Source organism: Oncorhynchus nerka, linkage group LG8 (genome assembly GCF_034236695.1).
Source record: "Oncorhynchus nerka isolate Pitt River linkage group LG8, Oner_Uvic_2.0, whole genome shotgun sequence".
Lineage (NCBI taxonomy): Eukaryota > Metazoa > Chordata > Actinopteri > Salmoniformes > Salmonidae > Oncorhynchus > Oncorhynchus nerka.
Window position 1 is genome coordinate 893805 of NC_088403.1, and position 20788 is coordinate 914592.

At 50.9% G+C, this 20788-nt stretch overlaps 1 protein-coding gene across 1 annotated transcript in view; it reads left to right on the plus strand.

The window, feature by feature from the left end:
- LOC135572803 (stimulated by retinoic acid gene 8 protein homolog) overlaps positions 1 to 19216 on the plus strand; it is a 101963-nt gene extending 82747 nt beyond the window's left edge. Inside the window, exon 9 of the mRNA XM_065021221.1 lies at positions 18186 to 19216. Coding sequence (XP_064877293.1) covers positions 18186 to 18266 — 81 coding nt within the window. The 3' untranslated portion in view covers positions 18267 to 19216. The remainder of the gene's footprint in view (positions 1 to 18185) is intronic.
- The last annotated feature ends 1572 nt before the right edge of the window (positions 19217 to 20788 follow it).

Genomic DNA, 20788 nt, shown 5'->3' on the forward strand with positions numbered 1-20788 from the left:
ATAGGACCTGTCTGTCTGTCCTCCAGATAACAGGTTCTCTCTCCATATAGGACCTGTCTGTCTGTCTGTCCTCCAGATAACAGGTTCTCTCTCCGTATAGGACCTGTCTGTCCTCCAGGTAACAGGTTCTCTCTCCGTATAGGACCTGTCTGTCTGTCCTCCAGGTAACAGGTTCTCTCTCCGTATAGGACCTGTCTGTCTGTCCTCCAGGTAACAGGTTCTCTCTCCGTATAGGACCTGTCTGTCTGTCCTCCAGATAACAGGTTCTTCTCTCTCCGTATAGGACCTGTCTGTCTGTCTGTCCTCCAGGTAACAGGTTCTCCGTATAGGACCTGTCTGTCTGTCTGTCCTCCAGGTAACAGGTTCTTCTCTCTCCGTATAGGACCTGTCTGTCCTCCAGATAACAGGTTCTCTCTCCGTATATGACCTGTCTGTCCTCCAGGTAACAGGTTCTCTCTCCGTATAGGACCTGTCTGTCTGTCCTCCAGATAACAGGTTCTCTCTCCGTATAGGACCTGTCTGTCTGTCCTCCAGGTAACAGGTTCTCTCTCCCGTATAGGACCTGTCTGTCTGTCCTCCAGGTAACAGGTTCTCTCTCCGTATAGGACCTGTCTGTCTGTCCTCCAGATAACAGGTTCTCTCTCCGTATAGGACCTGTCTGTCTGTCCTCCAGGTAACAGGTTCTCTCTCCGTATAGGACCTGTCTGTCTGTCCTCCAGGTAACAGGTTCTCTCTCCGTATAGGACCTGTCTGTCCTCCAGGTAACAGGTTCTCTCTCCGTATAGGACCTGTCTGTCTGTCCTCCAGATAACAGGTTCTCTCTCCGTATAGGACCTGTCTGTCTGTCCTCCAGGTAACAGGTTCTCTCTCCGTATAGGACCTGTCTGTCTGTCTGTCTCCAGATAACAGGTTCTCTCTCCGTATAGGACCTGTCTGTCTGTCCTCCAGGTAACAGGTTCTCTCTCCTATAGGACCTGTCTGTCTGTCCTCCAGGTAACAGGTTCTCTCTCCGTATAGGACCTGTCTGTCTGTCCTCCAGATAACAGGTTCTCTCTCCGTATAGGACCTGTCTGTCTGTCCTCCAGGTAACAGGTTCTCTCTCCGTATAGGACCTGTCTGTCTGTCCTCCAGGTAACAGGTTCTCTCTCCGTATAGGACCTGTCTGTCTGTCCTCCAGATAACAGGTTCTCTCTCCCTATAGGACCTGTCTGTCTGTCCTCCAGATAACAGGTTCTCTCTCCGTATAGGACCTGTCTGTCTGTCCTCCAGATAACAGGTTCTCTCTCCCTATAGGACCTGTCTGTCCTCCAGGGTTCTATAGGACCTGTCTGTCTGTCCTCCAGGTAACAGGTTCTCTCTCCCTATAGGACCTGTCTGTCCTCCAGGTAACAGGTTCTCTCTCCTGTCTGTCCTCCAGGACCTGTCTGTCTGTCCTCCAGGTAACAGGTTCTCTCTCCGTATAGGACCTGTCTGTCTGTCCTCCAGGTAACAGGTTCTCTCTCCCGTATAGGACCTGTCTGTCTGTCCTCCAGGTAACAGGTTCTCTCTCCGTATAGGACCTGTCTGTCTGTCCTCCAGGTAACAGGTTCTCTCTCTCCTGTCTGTCTGTCCTCCAGATAACAGGTTCTCTCTCCGTCCTGTCTGTCCTCCAGGTAACAGGTTCTCTCTCCGTATAGGACCTGTCTGTCTGTCCTCCAGGTAACAGGTTCTCTCTCCGTATAGGACCTGTCTGTCCTCCAGGTAACAGGTTCTCTCTCCGTATAGGACCTGTCTGTCTGTCCTCCAGATAACAGGTTCTCTCTCCCGTATAGGACCTGTCTGTCTGTCCTCCAGGTAACAGGTTCTCTCTCCGTATAGGACCTGTCTGTCTGTCCTCCAGGTAACAGGTTCTCTCTCCGTATAGGACCTGTCTGTCTGTCCTCCAGATAACAGGTTCTCTCTCCCGTATAGGACCTGTCTGTCTGTCCTCCAGGTAACAGGTTCTCTCTCCGTATAGGACCTGTCTGTCTGTCCTCCAGGTAACAGGTTCTCTCTCCGTATAGGACCTGTCTGTCTGTCTCCAGGTAACAGGTTCTCTCTCCGTATAGGACCTGTCTGTCCTCCAGGTAACAGGTTCTCTCTCCGTATAGGACCTGTCTGTCTGTCCTCCAGGTAACAGGTTCTCTCTCCGTATAGGACCTGTCTGTCTGTCCTCCAGGTAACAGGTTCTCTCTCCGTATAGGACCTGTCTGTCTGTCCTCCAGGTAACAGGTTCTCTCTCCGTATAGGACCTGTCTGTCTGTCCTCCAGGTAACAGGTTCTCTCTCCGTATAGGACCTGTCTGTCTGTCCTCCAGGTAACAGGTTCTCTCTCCGTATAGGACCTGTCTGTCTGTCCTCCAGGTAACAGGTTCTCTCTCCTTATAGGACCTGTCTGTCTGTCCTCCAGATAACAGGTTCTCTCTCCTTATAGGACCTGTCTGTCTGTCCTCCAGATAACAGGTTCTCTCTCCGTATAGGACCTGTCTGTCTGTCCTCCAGGTAACAGGTTCTCTCTCCGTATAGGACCTGTCTGTTTGTCCTCCAGGTAACAGGTTCTCTCTCCGTATAGGACCTGTCTGTCTGTCCAGGTAACAGGTTCTCTCTCCGTATAGGACCTGTCTGTCTGTCCTCCAGATAACAGGTTCTCTCTCCGTATAGGACCTGTCTGTCTGTCCTCCAGGTAACAGGTTCTCTCTCCGTATAGGACCTGTCCTGTCTGTCCTCCAGGTAACAGGTTCTCTCTCCGTATAGGACCTGTCTGTCAGGTAACAGGTTCTCTCTCCCTATAGGACCTGTCTGTCCTCCAGGTAACAGGTTCTCTCTCCGTATAGGACCTGTCTGTCTGTCCTCCAGGTAACAGGTTCTCTCTCCGTATAGGACCTGTCTGTCTGTCCTCCAGATAACAGGTTCTCTCTCCGTATAGGACCTGTCTGTCTGTCCTCCAGGTAACAGGTTCTCTCCGTATAGGACCTGTCTGTCTCCAGGTAACAGGTTCTCTCTCCGTATAGGACCTGTCTGTCCTCCAGGTAACAGGTTCTCTCTCCGTATAGGACCTGTCTGTCTGTCCTCCAGGTAACAGGTTCTCTCTCCCTATAGGACCTGTCTGTCCTCCAGGTAACAGGTTCTCCGTATAGGACCTGTCTGTCTGTCTGTCCTCCAGGTAACAGGTTCTTCTCTCTCCGTATAGGACCTGTCTGTCTGTCCTCCAGATAACAGGTTCTCTCTCTCCGTATAGGACCTGTCTGTCTGTCCTCCAGATAACAGGTTCTCTCTCCGTATAGGACCTGTCTGTCTGTCCTCCAGGTAACAGGTTCTCTCTCCGTATAGGACCTGTCTGTCTGTCTGTCTCCAGATAACAGGTTCTCTCTCCCGTATAGGACCTGTCTGTCTGTCCTCCAGGTAACAGGTTCTCTCTCCGTATAGGACCTGTCTGTCTGTCCTCCAGGTAACAGGTTCTCTCTCCGTATAGGACCTGTCTGTCTGTCCTCCAGGTAACAGGTTCTCTCTCCGTATAGGACCTGTCTGTCTGTCTGTCCTCCAGATAACAGGTTCTCTCTCCGTATAGGACCTGTCTGTCTGTCCTCCAGGTAACAGGTTCTCTCTCCGTATAGGACCTGTCTGTCTGTCCTCCAGGTAACAGGTTCTCTCTCCGTATAGGACCTGTCTGTCCTCCAGATAACAGGTTCTCTCTCCGTATAGGACCTGTCTGTCCTCCAGGTAACAGGTTCTCTCTCCGTATAGGACCTGTCTGTCTGTCCTCCAGGTAACAGGTTCTCTCTCCGTATAGGACCTGTCTGTCTGTCCTCCAGGTAACAGGTTCTCTCTCCGTATAGGACCTGTCTGTCTGTCCTCCAGGTAACAGGTTCTCTCTCCGTATAGGACCTGTCTGTCTGTCCTCCAGGTAACAGGTTCTCTCTCCGTATAGGACCTGTCTGTCTGTCCTCCAGGTAACAGGTTCTCTCTCCGTATAGGACCTGTCTGTCTGTCCTCCAGGTAACAGGTTCTCTCTCCCTATAGGACCTGTCTGTCTGTCTGTCCTCCAGGTAACAGGTTCTCTCTCCGTATAGGACCTGTCTGTCTGTCCTCCAGGTAACAGGTTCTCTCTCCGTATAGGACCTGTCTGTCTGTCTGTCCTCCAGGTAACAGGTTCTCTCTCCGTATAGGACCTGTCTGTCTGTCCTCCAGGTAACAGGTTCTCTCTCCCTATAGGACCTGTCTGTCTGTCCTCCAGGTAACAGGTTCTCTCTCCGTATAGGACCTGTCTGTCTGTCCTCCAGGTAACAGGTTCTCTCTCCGTATAGGACCTGTCTGTCTGTCCTCCAGGTAACAGGTTCTCTCTCCGTATAGGACCTGTCTGTCTGTCCTCCAGGTAACAGGTTCTCTCTCCGTATAGGACCTGTCTGTCTGTCCTCCAGATAACAGGTTCTCTCTCCGTATAGGACCTGTCTGTCTGTCCTCCAGGTAACAGGTTCTCTCTCCGTATAGGACCTGTCTGTCCTCCAGGTAACAGGTTCTCTCTCCGTATAGGACCTGTCTGTCTGTCCTCCAGGTAACAGGTTCTCTCTCCGTATAGGACCTAGGTAACAGGTTCTCTCTCCCTATAGGACCTGTCTGTCTGTCCTCCAGATAACAGGTTCTCTCTCCGTATAGGACCTGTCTGTCTGTCCTCCAGATAACAGGTTCTCTCTCCGTATAGGACCTGTCTGTCTGTCCTCCAGATAACAGGTTCTCTCTCCATATAGGACCTGTCTGTCTGTCTGTCCTCCAGATAACAGGTTCTCTCTCCGTATAGGACCTGTCTGTCCTCCAGGTAACAGGTTCTCTCTCCCGTATAGGACCTGTCTGTCTGTCTCCAGGTAACCCTGTCTGTCTGTCCTCCAGGTAACAGGTTCTCTCTCCGTATAGGACCTGTCTGTCTGTCCTCCAGGTAACAGGTTCTCTCTCCGTATAGGACCTGTCTGTCTGTCTGTCCTCCAGGTAACAGGTTCTCTCTCCGTATAGGACCTGTCTGTCTGTCTGTCTCCAGGTAACAGGTTCTCTCTCCTCCGTATAGGACCTGTCTGTCCTCCAGATAACAGGTTCTCTCTCCGTATAGGACCTGTCTGTCTGTCCTCCAGATAACAGGTTCTCTCTCCGTATAGGACCTGTCTGTCTGTCCTCCAGATAACAGGTTCTCTCTCCGTATAGGACCTGTCTGTCTGTCCTCCAGGTAACAGGTTCTCTCTCCGTATAGGACCTGTCTGTCTGTCTGTCCTCCAGGTAACAGGTTCTCTCTCCGTATAGGACCTGTCTGTCCTCCAGGTAACAGGTTCTCTCCATAGGACCTGTCTGTCTGTCCTCCAGGTAACAGGTTCTCTCCCGTATAGGACCTGTCTGTCTGTCCTCCAGGTAACAGGTTCTCTCTCCGTATAGGACCTGTCTGTCTGTCCTCCAGGTAACAGGTTCTCTCTCCGTCTGTCTCCTCCAGATAACAGGTTCTCTCTCCGTATAGGACCTGTCTGTCTGTCCTCCAGGTAACAGGTTCTCTCTCCCTATAGGACCTGTCTGTCCTCCAGGTAACAGGTTCTCTCTCCGTATAGGACCTGTCTGTCCTCCAGGTAACAGGTTCTCTCTCCGTATAGGACCTGTCTGTCTGTCCTCCAGGTAACAGGTTCTCTCTCCGTATAGGACCTGTCTGTCTGTAACAGGTTCTCTCTCCGTAGGACCTGTCTGTCTGTCCAGGTAACAGGTTCTCTCTCCGTATAGGACCTGTCTGTCTGTCCTCCAGATAACAGGTTCTCTCTCCGTATAGGACCTGTCTGTCTGTCCTCCAGATAACAGGTTCTCTCTCCGTATAGGACCTGTCTGTCTGTCCTCCAGGTAACAGGTTCTCTCTCCGTATAGGACCTGTCTGTCTGTCCTCCAGATAACAGGTTCTCTCTCCGTATAGGACCTGTCTGTCCTGTCTGTCCTCCAGGTAACAGGTTCTCTCTCCGTATATGACCTGTCTGTCTGTCCTCCAGGTAACAGGTTCTCTCTCCGTATAGGACCTGTCTGTCTGTCCTCCAGGTAACAGGTTCTCTCTCCGTATAGGATCTGTCTGTCTGTCCTCCAGATAACAGGTTCTCTCTCCGTATAGGACATGTCTGTCTGTCTGTCCTCCAGGTAACAGGTTCTCTCTCCGTATAGGACCTGTCTGTCTGTCCTCCAGATAACAGGTTCTCTCTCCGTATAGGACCTGTCTGTCTGTCCTCCAGATAACAGGTTCTCTCTCCCTATAGGACCTGTCTGTCCTCCAGGTAACAGGTTCTCTCTCCGTATAGGACCTGTCTGTCTGTCCTCCAGGTAACAGGTTCTCTCTCCCTATAGGACCTGTCTGTCTGTCCTCCAGGTAACAGGTTCTCTCTCCGTATAGGACCTGTCTGTCCTCCAGATAACAGGTTCTCTCTCCCTATAGGACCTGTCTGTCCTCCAGGTAACAGGTTCTCTCTCCGTATATGACCTGTCTGTCTGTCCTCCAGGTAACAGGTTCTCTCTCCCTATAGGACCTGTCTGTCCTCCAGGTAACAGGTTCTCTCTCCGTATAGGACCTGTCTGTCTGTCCTCCAGATAACAGGTTCTCTCTCCGTATAGGACCTGTCTGTCTGTCCTCCAGGTAACAGGTTCTCTCTCCCTATAGGACCTGTCTGTCTGTCCTCCAGATAACAGGTTCTCTCTCCCTATAGGACCTGTCTGTCTGTCCTCCAGATAACAGGTTCTCTCTCCATATAGGACCTGTCTGTCTGTCTGTCCTCCAGATAACAGGTTCTCTCTCCCTATAGGACCTGTCTGTCCTCCAGGTAACAGGTTCTCTCTCCGTATATGACCTGTCTGTCTGTCCTCCAGGTAACAGGTTCTCTCTCCCTATAGGACCTGTCTGTCTGTCCTCCAGGTAACAGGTTCTCTCTCCGTATAGGACCTGTCTGTCTGTCCTCCAGATAACAGGTTCTTCTCTCTCCGTATAGGACCTGTCTGTCTGTCTGTCCTCCAGGTAACAGGTTCTTCTCTCTCCGTATAGGACCTGTCTGTCTGTCTGTCCTCCAGGTAACAGGTTCTCTTTCCGTATAGGACCTGTCTGTCCTCCAGATAACAGGTTCTCTCTCCGTATAGGACCTGTCTGTCTGTCCTCCAGATAACAGGTTCTCTCTCCGTATAGGACCTGTCTGTCTGTCCTCCAGATAACAGGTTCTCTCTCCGTATAGGACCTGTCTGTCTGTCCTCCAGGTAACAGGTTCTCTCTCCTTATAGGACCTGTCTGTCTGTCCTCCAGGTAACAGGTTCTCTCTCCCTATAGGACCTGTCTGTCTGTCCTCCAGATAACAGGTTCTCTCTCCGTATAGGACCTGTCTGTCTGTCCTCCAGGTAACAGGTTCTCTCTCCGTATAGGACCTGTCTGTCTGTCCTCCAGGTAACAGGTTCTCTCTCCGTATAGGACATGTCTGTCTGTCCTCCAGGTAACAGGTTCTCTCCGTATAGGACCTGTCTGTCTGTCCTCCAGATAACAGGTTCTCTCTCCGTATAGGACCTGTCTGTCTGTCCTCCAGGTAACAGGTTCTCTCTCCCTATAGGACCTGTCTGTCTGTCTGTCTGTCCTCCAGATAACAGGTTCTCTCTCCGTATAGGACCTGTCTGTCTGTCCTCCAGGTAACAGGTTCTCTCTCCGTATAGGACCTGTCTGTCTGTCCTCCAGGTAACAGGTTCTCTCTCCGTATAGGACCTGTCTGTCTGTCCTCCAGATAACAGGTTCTCTCTCCTTATAGGACCTGTCTGTCTGTCCTCCAGGTAACAGGTTCTCTCTCCGTATAGGACCTGTCTGTCTGTCCTCCAGGTAACAGGTTCTCTCTCCGTATAGGACCTGTCTGTCTGTCCTCCAGGTAACAGGTTCTCTCTCCCTATAGGACCTGTCTGTCTGTCCTCCAGATAACAGGTTCTCTCTCCGTATAGGACCTGTCTGTCTGTCCTCCAGGTAACAGGTTCTCTCTCCCTATAGGACCTGTCTGTCCTCCAGGTAACAGGTTCTCTGTCCCTATAGGACCTGTCTGTCTGTCCTCCAGGTAACAGGTTCTCTCTCCCTATAGGACCTGTCTGTCCTCCAGGTAACAGGTTCTCTCCGTATAGGACCTGTCTGTCCTCCAGGTAACAGGTTCTCCGTATAGGACCTGTCTGTCCTCCAGGTAACAGGTTCTCTCTCCGTATAGGACCTGTCTGTCTGTCCTCCAGGTAACAGGTTCTCTCTCCCTATAGGACCTGTCTGTCTGTCTGTCCCTCCAGGTAACAGGTTCTTCTCTCCGTATAGGACCTGTCTGTCTTCTCTCTCCGTCCTGTCCTCCAGGTAACAGGTTCTCTCTCCGTATAGGACCTGTCTGTCTGTCCTCCAGGTAACAGGTTCTCTCTCCGTATAGGACCTGTCTGTCCTCCAGGTAACAGGTTCTCTCTCCGTATAGGACCTGTCTGTCTGTCCTCCAGATAACAGGTTCTCTCTCCGTATAGGACCTGTCTGTCTGTCCTCCAGGTAACAGGTTCTCTCTCCGTATAGGACCTGTCTGTCTGTCCTCCAGGTAACAGGTTCTCTCTCCGTATAGGACCTGTCTGTCTGTCTGTCCTCCAGATAACAGGTTCTCTCTCCGTATAGGACCTGTCTGTCTGTCCTCCAGGTAACAGGTTCTCTCTCCGTATAGGACCTGTCTGTCTGTCCTCCAGGTAACAGGTTCTCTCTCCGTATAGGACCTGTCTGTCCTCCAGATAACAGGTTCTCTCTCCGTATAGGACCTGTCTGTCCTCCAGGTAACAGGTTCTCTCTCCGTATAGGACCTGTCTGTCTGTCCTCCAGGTAACAGGTTCTCTCTCCGTACCTGTCTGTCTGTCCTCCAGGTAACAGGTTCTCTCTCCGTATAGGACCTGTCTGTCTGTCTGTCCTCCAGGTAACAGGTTCTCTCTCCGTATAGGACCTGTCTGTCTGTCCTCCAGGTAACAGGTTCTCTCTCCGTATAGGACCTGTCTGTCTGTCCTCCAGGTAACAGGTTCTCTCTCCGTATAGGACCTGTCTGTCTGTCTGTCCTCCAGGTAACAGGTTCTCTCTCCGTATAGGACCTGTCTGTCTGTCCTGTCCTCCAGATAACAGGTTCTCTCTCCGTATAGGACCTGTCTGTCTGTCCTCCAGGTAACAGGTTCTCTCTCCGTATAGGATCTGTCTGTCTGTCCTCCAGGTAACAGGTTCTCTCTCCGTATAGGACCTGTCTGTCTGTCCTCCAGGTAACAGGTTCTCTCTCCGTATAGGACCTGTCTGTCTGTCTGTCCTCCAGGTAACAGGTTCTCTCTCCGTATAGGACCTGTCTGTCTGTCCTCCAGATAACAGGTTCTCTCTCCGTATAGGATCTGTCTGTCTGTCCTCCAGATAACAGGTTCTCTCTCCGTATAGGACCTGTCTGTCTGTCTGTCCAGGTAACAGGTTCTCTCTCCGTATAGGACCTGTCTGTCCTCCAGGTAACAGGTTCTCTCTCCAGGACCTAACAGGTAACAGGTTCTCTCTCCGTATAGGACCTGTCTGTCTGTCCTCCAGATAACAGGTTCTCTCTCCGTATAGGACCTGTCTGTCTGTCCTCCAGGTAACAGGTTCTCTCTCCGTATAGGACCTGTCTGTCTGTCCTCCAGGTAACAGGTTCTCTCTCCGTATAGGACCTGTCTGTCCTCCAGGTAACAGGTTCTCTCTCCCTATAGGACCTGTCTGTCTGTCCTCCAGATTCTCTCTCCGTATAGGACCTGTCTGTCTGTCCTCCAGGTAACAGGTTCTCTCTCCGTATAGGACCTGTCTGTCTGTCCTCCAGATAACAGGTTCTCTCTCCATATAGGACCTGTCTGTCTGTCTGTCCTCCAGATAACAGGTTCTCTCTCCCTATAGGACCTGTCTGTCCTCCAGGTAACAGGTTCTCTCTCCGTATAGGACCTGTCTGTCCTCCAGGTAACAGGTTCTCTCTCCGTATAGGACCTGTCTGTCTGTCCTCCAGGTAACAGGTTCTCTCTCCCTATAGGACCTGTCTGTCCTCCAGGTAACAGGTTCTCTCTCCGTATAGGACCTGTCTGTCTGTCCTCCAGATAACAGGTTCTCTCTCCGTATAGGACCTGTCTGTCTGTCCTCCAGATAACAGGTTCTCTCTCCGTATAGGACCTGTCTGTCTGTCCTCCAGATAACAGGTTCTCTCTCCTTATAGGACCTGTCTGTCTGTCCTCCAGGTAACAGGTTCTCTCCAGGACCTGTCTGTCTGTCTGTCCTCCAGATAACAGGTTCTCTCTCCCGTATAGGACCTGTCTGTCTGTCCTCCAGGTAACAGGTTCTCTCTCCGTCCTGTATAGGACCTGTCTGTCTGTCCTCCAGGTAACAGGTTCTCTCTCCGTATAGGACCTGTCTGTCTGTCCTCCAGGTAACAGGTTCTCTCTCCGTATAGGACCTGTCTGTCTGTCTGTCCTCCAGATAACAGGTTCTCTCTCCGTATAGGACCTGTCTGTCTGTCCTCCAGGTAACAGGTTCTCTCTCCGTATAGGACCTGTCTGTCTGTCCTCCAGGTAACAGGTTCTCTCTCCTTATAGGACCTGTCTGTCTGTCCTCCAGATAACAGGTTCTCTCTCCGTATAGGACCTGTCTGTCTGTCTCCAGGTAACAGGTTCTCTCTCCGTATAGGACCTGTCTGTCTGTCCTCCAGGTAACAGGTTCTCTCTCCGTATAGGACCTGTCTGTCTGTCCTCCAGGTAACAGGTTCTCTCTCCGTATAGGACCTGTCTGTCTGTCCTCCAGGTAACAGGTTCTCTCTCCGTATAGGACCTGTCTGTCTGTCCTCCAGGTAACAGGTTCTCTCTCCGTATAGGACCTGTCTGTCTGTCCTCCAGGTAACAGGTTCTCTCTCCGTATAGGACCTGTCTGTCTGTCTGTCCTCCAGGTAACAGGTTCTCTCTCCGTATAGGACCTGTCTGTCTGTCTGTAACTGTCCTCCAGGTTCTCTGTCTCCAGATAACAGGTTCTGTCTGTCCTCCAGGTAACAGGTTCTCTCTCCGTATAGGACCTGTCTGTCTGTCTGTCCTCCAGGTAACAGGTTCTCTCTCCGTATAGGACCTGTCTGTCTGTCCTCCAGGTAACAGGTTCTCTCTCCGTATAGGACCTGTCTGTCTGTCCTCCAGGTAACAGGTTCTCTCTCCGTATAGGACCTGTCTGTCTGTCCTCCAGATAACAGGTTCTCTCTCCGTATAGGACCTGTCTGTCTGTCCTCCAGATAACAGGTTCTCTCTCCGTATAGGACCTGTCTGTCTGTCCTCCAGGTAACAGGTTCTCTCTCCGTATAGGACCTGTCTGTCTGTCCTCCAGGTAACAGGTTCTCTCTCCGTATAGGACCTGTCTGTCCTCCAGGTAACAGGTTCTCTCTCCGTATAGGACCTGTCTGTCTGTCTGTCCTCCAGGTAACAGGTTCTCTCTCCGTATAGGACCTGTCTGTCTGTCTGTCCTCCAGGTAACAGGTTCTCTCTCCGTATAGGACCTGTCTGTCCTCCAGGTAACAGGTTCTCTCTCCCTATAGGACCTGTCTGTCTGTCCTCCAGATAACAGGTTCTCTCTCCGTATAGGACCTGTCTGTCTGTCCTCCAGATAACAGGTTCTCTCTCCGTATAGGACCTGTCTGTCTGTCCTCCAGATAACAGGTTCTCTCTCCATATAGGACCTGTCTGTCTGTCTGTCCTCCAGATAACAGGTTCTCTCTCCCTATAGGACCTGTCTGTCCTCCAGGTAACTTCTCTCTCCGTATAGTCTGTCCTCCAGGTAACAGGTTCTCTCTCCGTATATGACCTGTCTGTCTGTCCTCCAGGTAACAGGTTCTCTCTCCGTATAGGACCTGTCTGTCTGTCCTCCAGGTAACAGGTTCTCTCTCCGTATAGGACCTGTCTGTCTGTCTGTCCTCCAGGTAACAGGTTCTCTCTCCGTATAGGACCTGTCTGTCTGTCTGTCCTCCAGGTAACAGGTTCTCTCTCCGTATAGGACCTGTCTGTCCTCCAGGTAACAGGTTCTCTCTCCCTATAGGACCTGTCTGTCTGTCCTCCAGATAACAGGTTCTCTCTCCGTATAGGACCTGTCTGTCTGTCCTCCAGATAACAGGTTCTCTCTCCGTATAGGACCTGTCTGTCTGTCCTCCAGATAACAGGTTCTCTCTCCATATAGGACCTGTCTGTCTGTCTGTCCTCCAGATAACAGGTTCTCTCTCCCTATAGGACCTGTCTGTCCTCCAGGTAACAGGTTCTCTCTCCGTATAGGACCTGTCTGTCCTCCAGGTAACAGGTTCTCTCTCCGTAGACCTAGGTAACAGGTTCTCTCTCCCTATAGGACCTGTCTGTCCCTCCAGGTAACAGGTTCTCTCTCCGTATAGGACCTGTCTGTCTGTCCTCCAGATAACAGGTTCTCTCTCCGTATAGGACCTGTCTGTCTGTCCTCCAGATAACAGGTTCTTCTCTCCGTATAGGACCTGTCTGTCTGTCCTCCAGATAACAGGTTCTCTCTCCGTATAGGACCTGTCTGTCTGTCCTCCAGGTAACAGGTTCTCTCTCTGTCTGTCCTCCAGGTAACAGGACTCTCTCCCCTAGTCTGTCCTCCAGGTAACAGGTTCTCTCCGTCTGTCCTCCAGATAACAGGTTCTCTCTCCGTATAGGACCTGTCTGTCTGTCCTCCAGATAACAGGTTCTCTCTCCGTATAGGACCTGTCTGTCTGTCCTCCAGGTAACAGGTTCTCTCTCCGTATAGGACCTGTCTGTCTGTCCTCCAGGTAACAGGTTCTCTCTCCGTATAGGACCTGTCTGTCTGTCCTCCAGATAACAGGTTCTCTCTCCGTATAGGACCTGTCTGTCTGTCCTCCAGATAACAGGTTCTCTCTCCGTATAGGACCTGTCTGTCTGTCCTCCAGGTAACAGGTTCTCTCTCCGTATAGGACCTGTCTGTCTGTCCTCCAGGTAACAGGTTCTCTCTCCGTATAGGACCTGTCTGTCTGTCCTCCAGATAACAGGTTCTCTCTCCGTATAGGACCTGTCTGTCTGTCCTCCAGGTAACAGGTTCTCTCTCCGTATAGGACCTGTCTGTCTGTCCTCCAGGTAACAGGTTCTCTCTCCTCCGTCCTGTCTGTCCTCCAGATAACAGGACCTGTCTGTCCTCCAGGTAACAGGTTCTCTCTCCGTATAGGACCTGTCTGTCTGTCCTCCAGGTAACAGGTTCTCTCTCCGTATAGGACCTGTCTGTCTGTCCTCCAGGTAACAGGTTCTCTCTCCGTATAGGACCTGTCTGTCTGTCTGTCCTCCAGGTAACAGGTTCTCTCTCCGTATAGGACCTGTCTGTCTGTCCTCCAGGTAACAGGTTCTCTCTCCGTATAGGACCTGTCTGTCTGTCCTCCAGGTAACAGGTTCTCTCTCCGTATAGGACCTGTCTGTCTGTCTGTCCTCCAGGTAACAGGTTCTCTCTCCCTATAGGACCTGTCTGTCTGTCTGTCTGTCCTCCAGATAACAGGTTCTCTCTCCGTATAGGACCTGTCTGTCTGTCCTCCAGGTAACAGGTTCTCTCTCCGTATAGGACCTGTCTGTCTGTCCTCCAGGTAACAGGTTCTCTCTCCGTATAGGACCTGTCTGTCTGTCCTCCAGGTAACAGGTTCTCTCTCCGTATAGGACCTGTCTGTCTGTCTGTCCTCCAGGTAACAGGTTCTCTCTCCGTATAGGACCTGTCTGTCTGTCCTCCAGATAACAGGTTCTCTCTCCGTATAGGATCTGTCTGTCTGTCCTCCAGATAACAGGTTCTCTCTCCGTATAGGACATGTCTGTCTGTCTGTCCTCCAGGTAACAGGTTCTCTCTCCGTATAGGACCTGTCTGTTTGTCCTCCAGGTAACAGGTTCTCTCTCCGTATAGGACCTATCTGTCCTCCAGGTAACAGGTTCTCTCTCCGTATAGGACCTGTCTGTCTGTCTGTCCTCCAGGTAACAGGTTCTCTCTCCGTATAGGACCTGTCTGTCTGTCTGTCCTCCAGGTAACAGGTTCTCTCTCCGTATAGGACCTGTCTGTCCTCCAGGTAACAGGTTCTCTCTCCCTATAGGACCTGTCTGTCTGTCCTCCAGATAACAGGTTCTCTCTCCGTATAGGACCTGTCTGTCTGTCCTCCAGATAACAGGTTCTCTCTCCGTATAGGACCTGTCTGTCTGTCCTCCAGATAACAGGTTCTCTCTCCATATAGGACCTGTCTGTCTGTCTGTCCTCCAGATAACAGGTTCTCTCTCCCTATAGGACCTGTCTGTCCTCCAGGTAACAGGTTCTCTCTCCGTATAGGACCTGTCTGTCCTCCAGGTAACAGGTTCTCTCTCCGTATATGACCTGTCTGTCTGTCCTCCAGGTAACAGGTTCTCTCTCCGTATAGGACCTGTCTGTCTGTCCTCCAGGTAACAGGTTCTCTCTCCGTATAGGACCTGTCTGTCTGTCTGTCCTCCAGGTAACAGGTTCTCTCTCCGTATAGGACCTGTCTGTCTGTCTGTCCTCCAGGTAACAGGTTCTCTCTCCGTATAGGACCTGTCTGTCCTCCAGGTAACAGGTTCTCTCTCCCTATAGGACCTGTCTGTCTGTCCTCCAGATAACAGGTTCTCTCTCCGTATAGGACCTGTCTGTCTGTCCTCCAGATAACAGGTTCTCTCTCCGTATAGGACCTGTCTGTCTGTCCTCCAGATAACAGGTTCTCTCTCCATATAGGACCTGTCTGTCTGTCTGTCCTCCAGATAACAGGTTCTCTCTCCCTATAGGACCTGTCTGTCCTCCAGGTAACAGGTTCTCTCTCCGTATAGGACCTGTCTGTCCTCCAGGTAACAGGTTCTCTCTCCGTATATGACCTGTCTGTCTGTCCTCCAGGTAACAGGTTCTCTCTCCCTATAGGACCTGTCTGTCCTCCAGGTAACAGGTTCTCTCTCCGTATAGGACCTGTCTGTCTGTCCTCCAGATAACAGGTTCTCTCTCCGTATAGGACCTGTCTGTCTGTCCTCCAGATAACAGGTTCTTCTCTCCGTATAGGACCTGTCTGTCTGTCCTCCAGATAACAGGTTCTCTCTCCTTATAGGACCTGTCTGTCTGTCCTCCAGGTAACAGGTTCTCTCTCCGTATAGGACCTGTCTGTCTGTCTGTCCTCCAGATAACAGGTTCTCTCTCCATATAGGACCTGTCTGTCTGTCCTCCAGATAACAGGTTCTCTCTCCGTATAGGACCTGTCTGTCTGTCCTCCAGGTAACAGGTTCTCTCTCCGTATAGGACCTGTCTGTCTGTCCTCCAGGTAACAGGTTCTCTCTCCGTATAGGACCTGTCTGTCTGTCTGTCCTCCAGATAACAGGTTCTCTCTCCGTATAGGACCTGTCTGTCTGTCCTCCAGGTAACAGGTTCTCTCTCCGTATAGGACCTGTCTGTCTGTCCTCCAGGTAACAGGTTCTCTCTCCGTATAGGACCTGTCTGTCCTCCAGATAACAGGTTCTCTCTCCGTATAACAACAGGTTCTCTCTCCGTATAGGACCTGTCTGTCTGTCCTCCAGGTAACAGGTTCTCTCTCCGTATAGGACCTGTCTGTCTGTCCTCCAGGTAACAGGTTCTCTCTCCGTATAGGACCTGTCTGTCTGTCCTCCAGGTAACAGGTTCTCTCTCCGTATAGGACCTGTCTGTCTGTCCTCCAGGTAACAGGTTCTCTCTCCGTATAGGACCTGTCTGTCTGTCTGTCCTCCAGGTAACAGGTTCTCTCCCTATAGGACCTCTGTCTGTCTGTCTGTCCTCCAGATAACAGGTTCTCTCTCCGTATAGGACCTGTCTGTCTGTCCTCCAGGTAACAGGTTCTCTCTCCGTATAGGACCTGTCTGTCTGTCCTCCAGGTAACAGGTTCTCTCTCCGTATAGGACCTGTCTGTCTGTCCTCCAGGTAACAGGTTCTCTCTCCGTATAGGACCTGTCTGTCTGTCCTCCAGGTAACAGGTTCTCTCTCCGTATAGGACCTGTCTGTCTGTCTGTCCTCCAGGTAACAGGTTCTCTCTCCCTATAGGACCTGTCTGTCTGTCTGTCTGTCCTCCAGATAACAGGTTCTCTCTCCGTATAGGACCTGTCTGTCTGTCCTCCAGGTAACAGGTTCTCTCTCCGTATAGGATCTGTCTGTCTGTCTGTCCTCCAGGTAACAGGTTCTCTCTCCGTATAGGACCTGTCTGTCTGTCCTCCAGGTAACAGGTTCTCTCTCCGTATAGGACCTGTCTGTCTGTCTGTCCTCCAGGTAACAGGTTCTCTCTCCGTATAGGACCTGTCTGTCTGTCCTCCAGATAACAGGTTCTCTCTCCGTATAGGATCTGTCTGTCTGTCCTCCAGATAACAGGTTCTCTCTCCGTATAGGACATGTCTGTCTGTCTGTCCTCCAGGTAACAGGTTCTCTCTCCGTATAGGACCTGTCTGTTTGTCCTCCAGGTAACAGGTTCTCTCTCCGTATAGGACCTATCTGTCCTCCAGGTAACAGGTTCTCTCTCCGTATAGGACCTGTCTGTCTGTCCTCCAGATAACAGGTTCTCTCTCCGTATAGGACCTGTCTGTCTGTCCTCCAGGTAACAGGTTCTCTCTCCGTATAGGACCTGTCTGTCTGTCTGTCCTCCAGGTAACAGGTTCTCTCTCCGTATAGGACCTGTCTGTCTGTCCTCCAGGTAACAGGTTCTCTCTCCGTATAGGACCTGTCTGTCCTCCAGGTAACAGGTTCTCTCTCCCTATAGGACCTGTCTGTCTGTCCTCCAGATAACAGGTTCTCTCTCCGTATAGGACCTGTCTGTCTGTCCTCCAGATAACAGGTTCTCTCTCCGTATAGGACCTGTCTGTCTGTCCTCCAGATAACAGGTTCTCTCTCCATATAGGACCTGTCTGTCTGTCTGTCCTCCAGATAACAGGTTCTCTCTCCCTATAGGACCTGTCTGTCCTCCAGGTAACAGGTTCTCTCTCCGTATAGGACCTGTCTGTCCTCCAGGTAACAGGTTCTCTCTCCGTATATGACCTGTCTGTCTGTCCTCCAGGTAACAGGTTCTCTCTCCCTATAGGACCTGTCTGTCCTCCAGGTAACAGGTTCTCTCTCCGTATAGGACCTGTCTGTCTGTCCTCCAGATAACAGGTTCTCTCTCCGTATAGGACCTGTCTGTCTGTCCTCCAGATAACAGGTTCTTCTCTCCGTATAGGACCTGTCTGTCTGTCCTCCAGATAACAGGTTCTCTCTCCTTATAGGACCTGTCTGTCTGTCCTCCAGGTAACAGGTTCTCTCTCCGTATAGGACCTGTCTGTCTGTCTGTCCTCCAGATAACAGGTTCTCTCTCCATATAGGACCTGTCTGTCTGTCTGTCCTCCAGATAACAGGTTCTCTCTCCATATAGGACCTGTCTGTCTGTCCTCCAGATAACAGGTTCTCTCTCCGTATAGGACCTGTCTGTCTGTCCTCCAGATAACAGGTTCTTCTCTCCGTATAGGACCTGTCTGTCTGTCCTCCAGATAACAGGTTCTCTCTCCGTATAGGACCTGTCTGTCTGTCCTCCAGATAACAGATTCTCTCTCCGTATAGGACCTGTCTGTCCTCCAGGTAACAGGTTCTCTCTCCGTATAGGACCTGTCTGTCTGTCTGTCCTCCAGATAACAGGTTCTCTCTCCGTATAGGACCTGTCTGTCTGTCCTCCAGATAACAGGTTCTCTCTCCATATAGGACCTGTCTGTCTGTCTGTCCTCCAGGTAACAGGTTCTCTCTCCTTATAGGACCTGTCTGTCCTCCAGGTAACAGGTTCTCTCTCCGTATAGGACCTGTCTGTCCTCCAGATAACAGGTTCTTCTCTCCGTATAGGACCTGTCTGTCTGTCCTCCAGGTAACAGGTTCTCTCTCCGTATAGGACCTGTCTGTCCTCCAGGTAACAGGTTCTCTCTCCGTATAGGACCTGTCTGTCTGTCCTCCAGATAACAGGTTCTCTCTCCGTATAGGACCTGTCTGTCTGTCTGTCTGTCCTCCAGGTAACAGGTCCTCCCTATAGGACCTGTCTGTCTGTCCTCCAGGTAACAGGTTCTCCGTATAGGACCTGTCTGTCTGTCCTCCAGGTAACAGGTTCTCTCTCCCTATAGGACGTGTGTCTGTCTGCTATGAGGGACCGTGAGGAGATCTTTCTCCAGTGCTCCGAGTCCTTCGACAGTGAGGACATGTGAAGCACAGGAGGCTGCTGACGGGAGGACGGCTCGTAGAAATGTCCGGAAACGAAGCAAATGGAAATGACATCAAACACCCGGAAACCATGGAAACCACGTGTGATGTATTTAATACCGTTCCACCGATTCTGCTCCAGTCATTACCCACAAGCCTGTTCACCAACTTCCTGTCATGTGAACACCTATTAGTTGTACAAGTGTTTGTTCCTGGTGACACGAAAGACACATTGTGTTGCTTTGTTATGGACTTGATAAATGATCACGTTTTGGGATTTTTTGTTTTTTATAAATGTTCAGCTTTTCCACACGTTTATTGTTACATTCATGTTTTTCTGTGATGTTTTATAATCTGGTTCTGAGGCAAATCATTCTTCAGTTTATATTTGATGATCATTGTTCAGCCTTTTTAACCCAAGAAGAATCAGCATTTTGTCCATCCTGTCTTTCTCTGTGTATTAAACCTCCGCCTCAGAGAGGGATGGTGGTCTCACAGTGTCCAGCCAGTCTTTCTCTGTGTATTAAACCTCAGCCTCAGAGAGGGATGGTGGTCTCACAGTGTCCAGCCAGTCTTTCTCTGTGTATTAAACCTCCGCCTCAGAGAGGGATGGTGGTCTCACAGTGTCCAGACAGTCTTTCTCTGTGTATTAAACCTCCGCCTCAGAGAGGGATGGTGGTCTCACAGTGTCCAGCCAGTCTTTCTCTGTGTATTAAACCTCAGCCTCAGAGAGGGATGGTGGTCTCACAGTGTCCAGCCAGTCTTTCTCTGTGTATTAAACCTCCGCCTCAGAGAGGGATGGTGGTCTCACAGTGTCCAGACAGTCTTTCTCTGTGTATTAAACCTCCGCCTCAGAGAGGGATGGTGGTCTCACAGTGTCCAGCCAGTCTTTCTCTGTGTATTAAACCTCAGCCTCAGAGAGGGATGGTGGTCTCACAGTGTCCAGCCAGTCTTTCTCTGTGTATTAAACCTCAGCCTCAGAGAGGGATGGTGGTCTCACAGTGTCCAGCCAGTCTTTCTCTGTATTAAACCTCCGCCTCAGAGAGGGATGGTGGTCTCACAGTGTCCAGCCAGTCTTTCTCTGTGTATTAAACCTCCGCCTCAGAGAGGGATGGTGGTCTCACAGTGTCCAGCCAGTCTTTCTCTGTGTATTAAACCTCCGCCTCAGAGAGGGATGGTGGTCTCACAGTGTCCAGCCAGTCTTTCTCTGTGTATTAAACCTCCGCCTCAGAGAGGGATGGTGGTCTCACAGTGTCCAGCCAGTCTTTCTCTGTGTATTAAACCTCCGCCTCAGAGAGGGATGGTGGTCTCACAGTGTCCAGCCAGTCTTTCTCTGTGTATTAAACCTCAGCCTCAGAGAGGGATGGTGGTCTCTCAGTGTCCAGCAGTGGTTCCAAACCAAGTCTTTCTCCTGATGTGAAAAAACGAGGTTAAGACCTTCCCCTCCTGAAAATAATGGTAAAAATAAAACACAGTGTTTTAAATATCGCCAGTCTTTCTCTGTTTGTTTAATGTTTAAAACCTCCGCCTCAGAGAGGGATGGTGGTCTCACAGTGTCCAATGACCAGTCTTTCTCTGCTGCTATAAAACCTCCTAGCCTCAGAGAGGGATGGTTCCAATCGTCTTCATTTTCATGGAACCCCTGGTCTACAGCCTGAGTCTTTCTCACTGGTCGTATTCTAGAAATCCAGCCCACGTGAGTCTGGATGGTCTGGCTCTCAGCCCCTTAGTGAGCAGACCAGTCTCAGCCCCAGGCTCTTTCTCTGTGTTATTAAACCTCCAGCCCCAGGCTTGGATGGTGGTCTGCCTTATAGTGAGCAGACCAGTCTCAGCCCCAGGCTTTCTCTGTTATAGTGAGCAGAAAGCCCCAGGCTCCGCCTTATAGTGAGCAGACCAGTCTCCAGCCCCAGGCTTGTTCTCTCTCTTCTGCCTTATAGGTGGACCAGTCTCAGCCCCAGGCTTGTTCTCTCTTCTGCCTTATAGTGAGCCAGCAGCCCCAGGCTTGTTCCCAAACTTCTGCCTTATAGTGAGCAGACCAGTCTCCAGCCCCAGGCTTTTTCTCTCTCTTCTGCCTTATAGATGACCAGTCTCCAGCCCCAGGCTTGTTCTCTCTCTTCTGCCTTATAGGTCTCCTGCCCCAGGCTTGTCCTCTCTTCTGCCTGAAAATAAAATTTAAAAAATAAAACAGCCCCATTTTTTATAGTGAAACCAGTCTCCAGCCCCAGGCTTTGTCTCTGTCTTTAACCTTAAAAATGAGAAATTTGTCTCCAGCCCCATGTTTAAAATCTGCCTTAAAGCAGACCAATTCAAGCCCCAGGCTTGTTCCCTCTCTCTGCCTTATAGGCTGACCAGTCTGAATGACTCCCAGGCTTGCCTTTTCTGCCTTATAAAAGACCAGTCTCCTGCTGCCTCAAACCCCAAATGGTTCTCTCTCTTCTGCCTTTTAGTGAGCAGACCATTCAGCCCCAGGCTTGAAACCCTGGTCTACAGGCATCTGCCCCAGGCTTGTTCCTCCCGGTCACTTGTT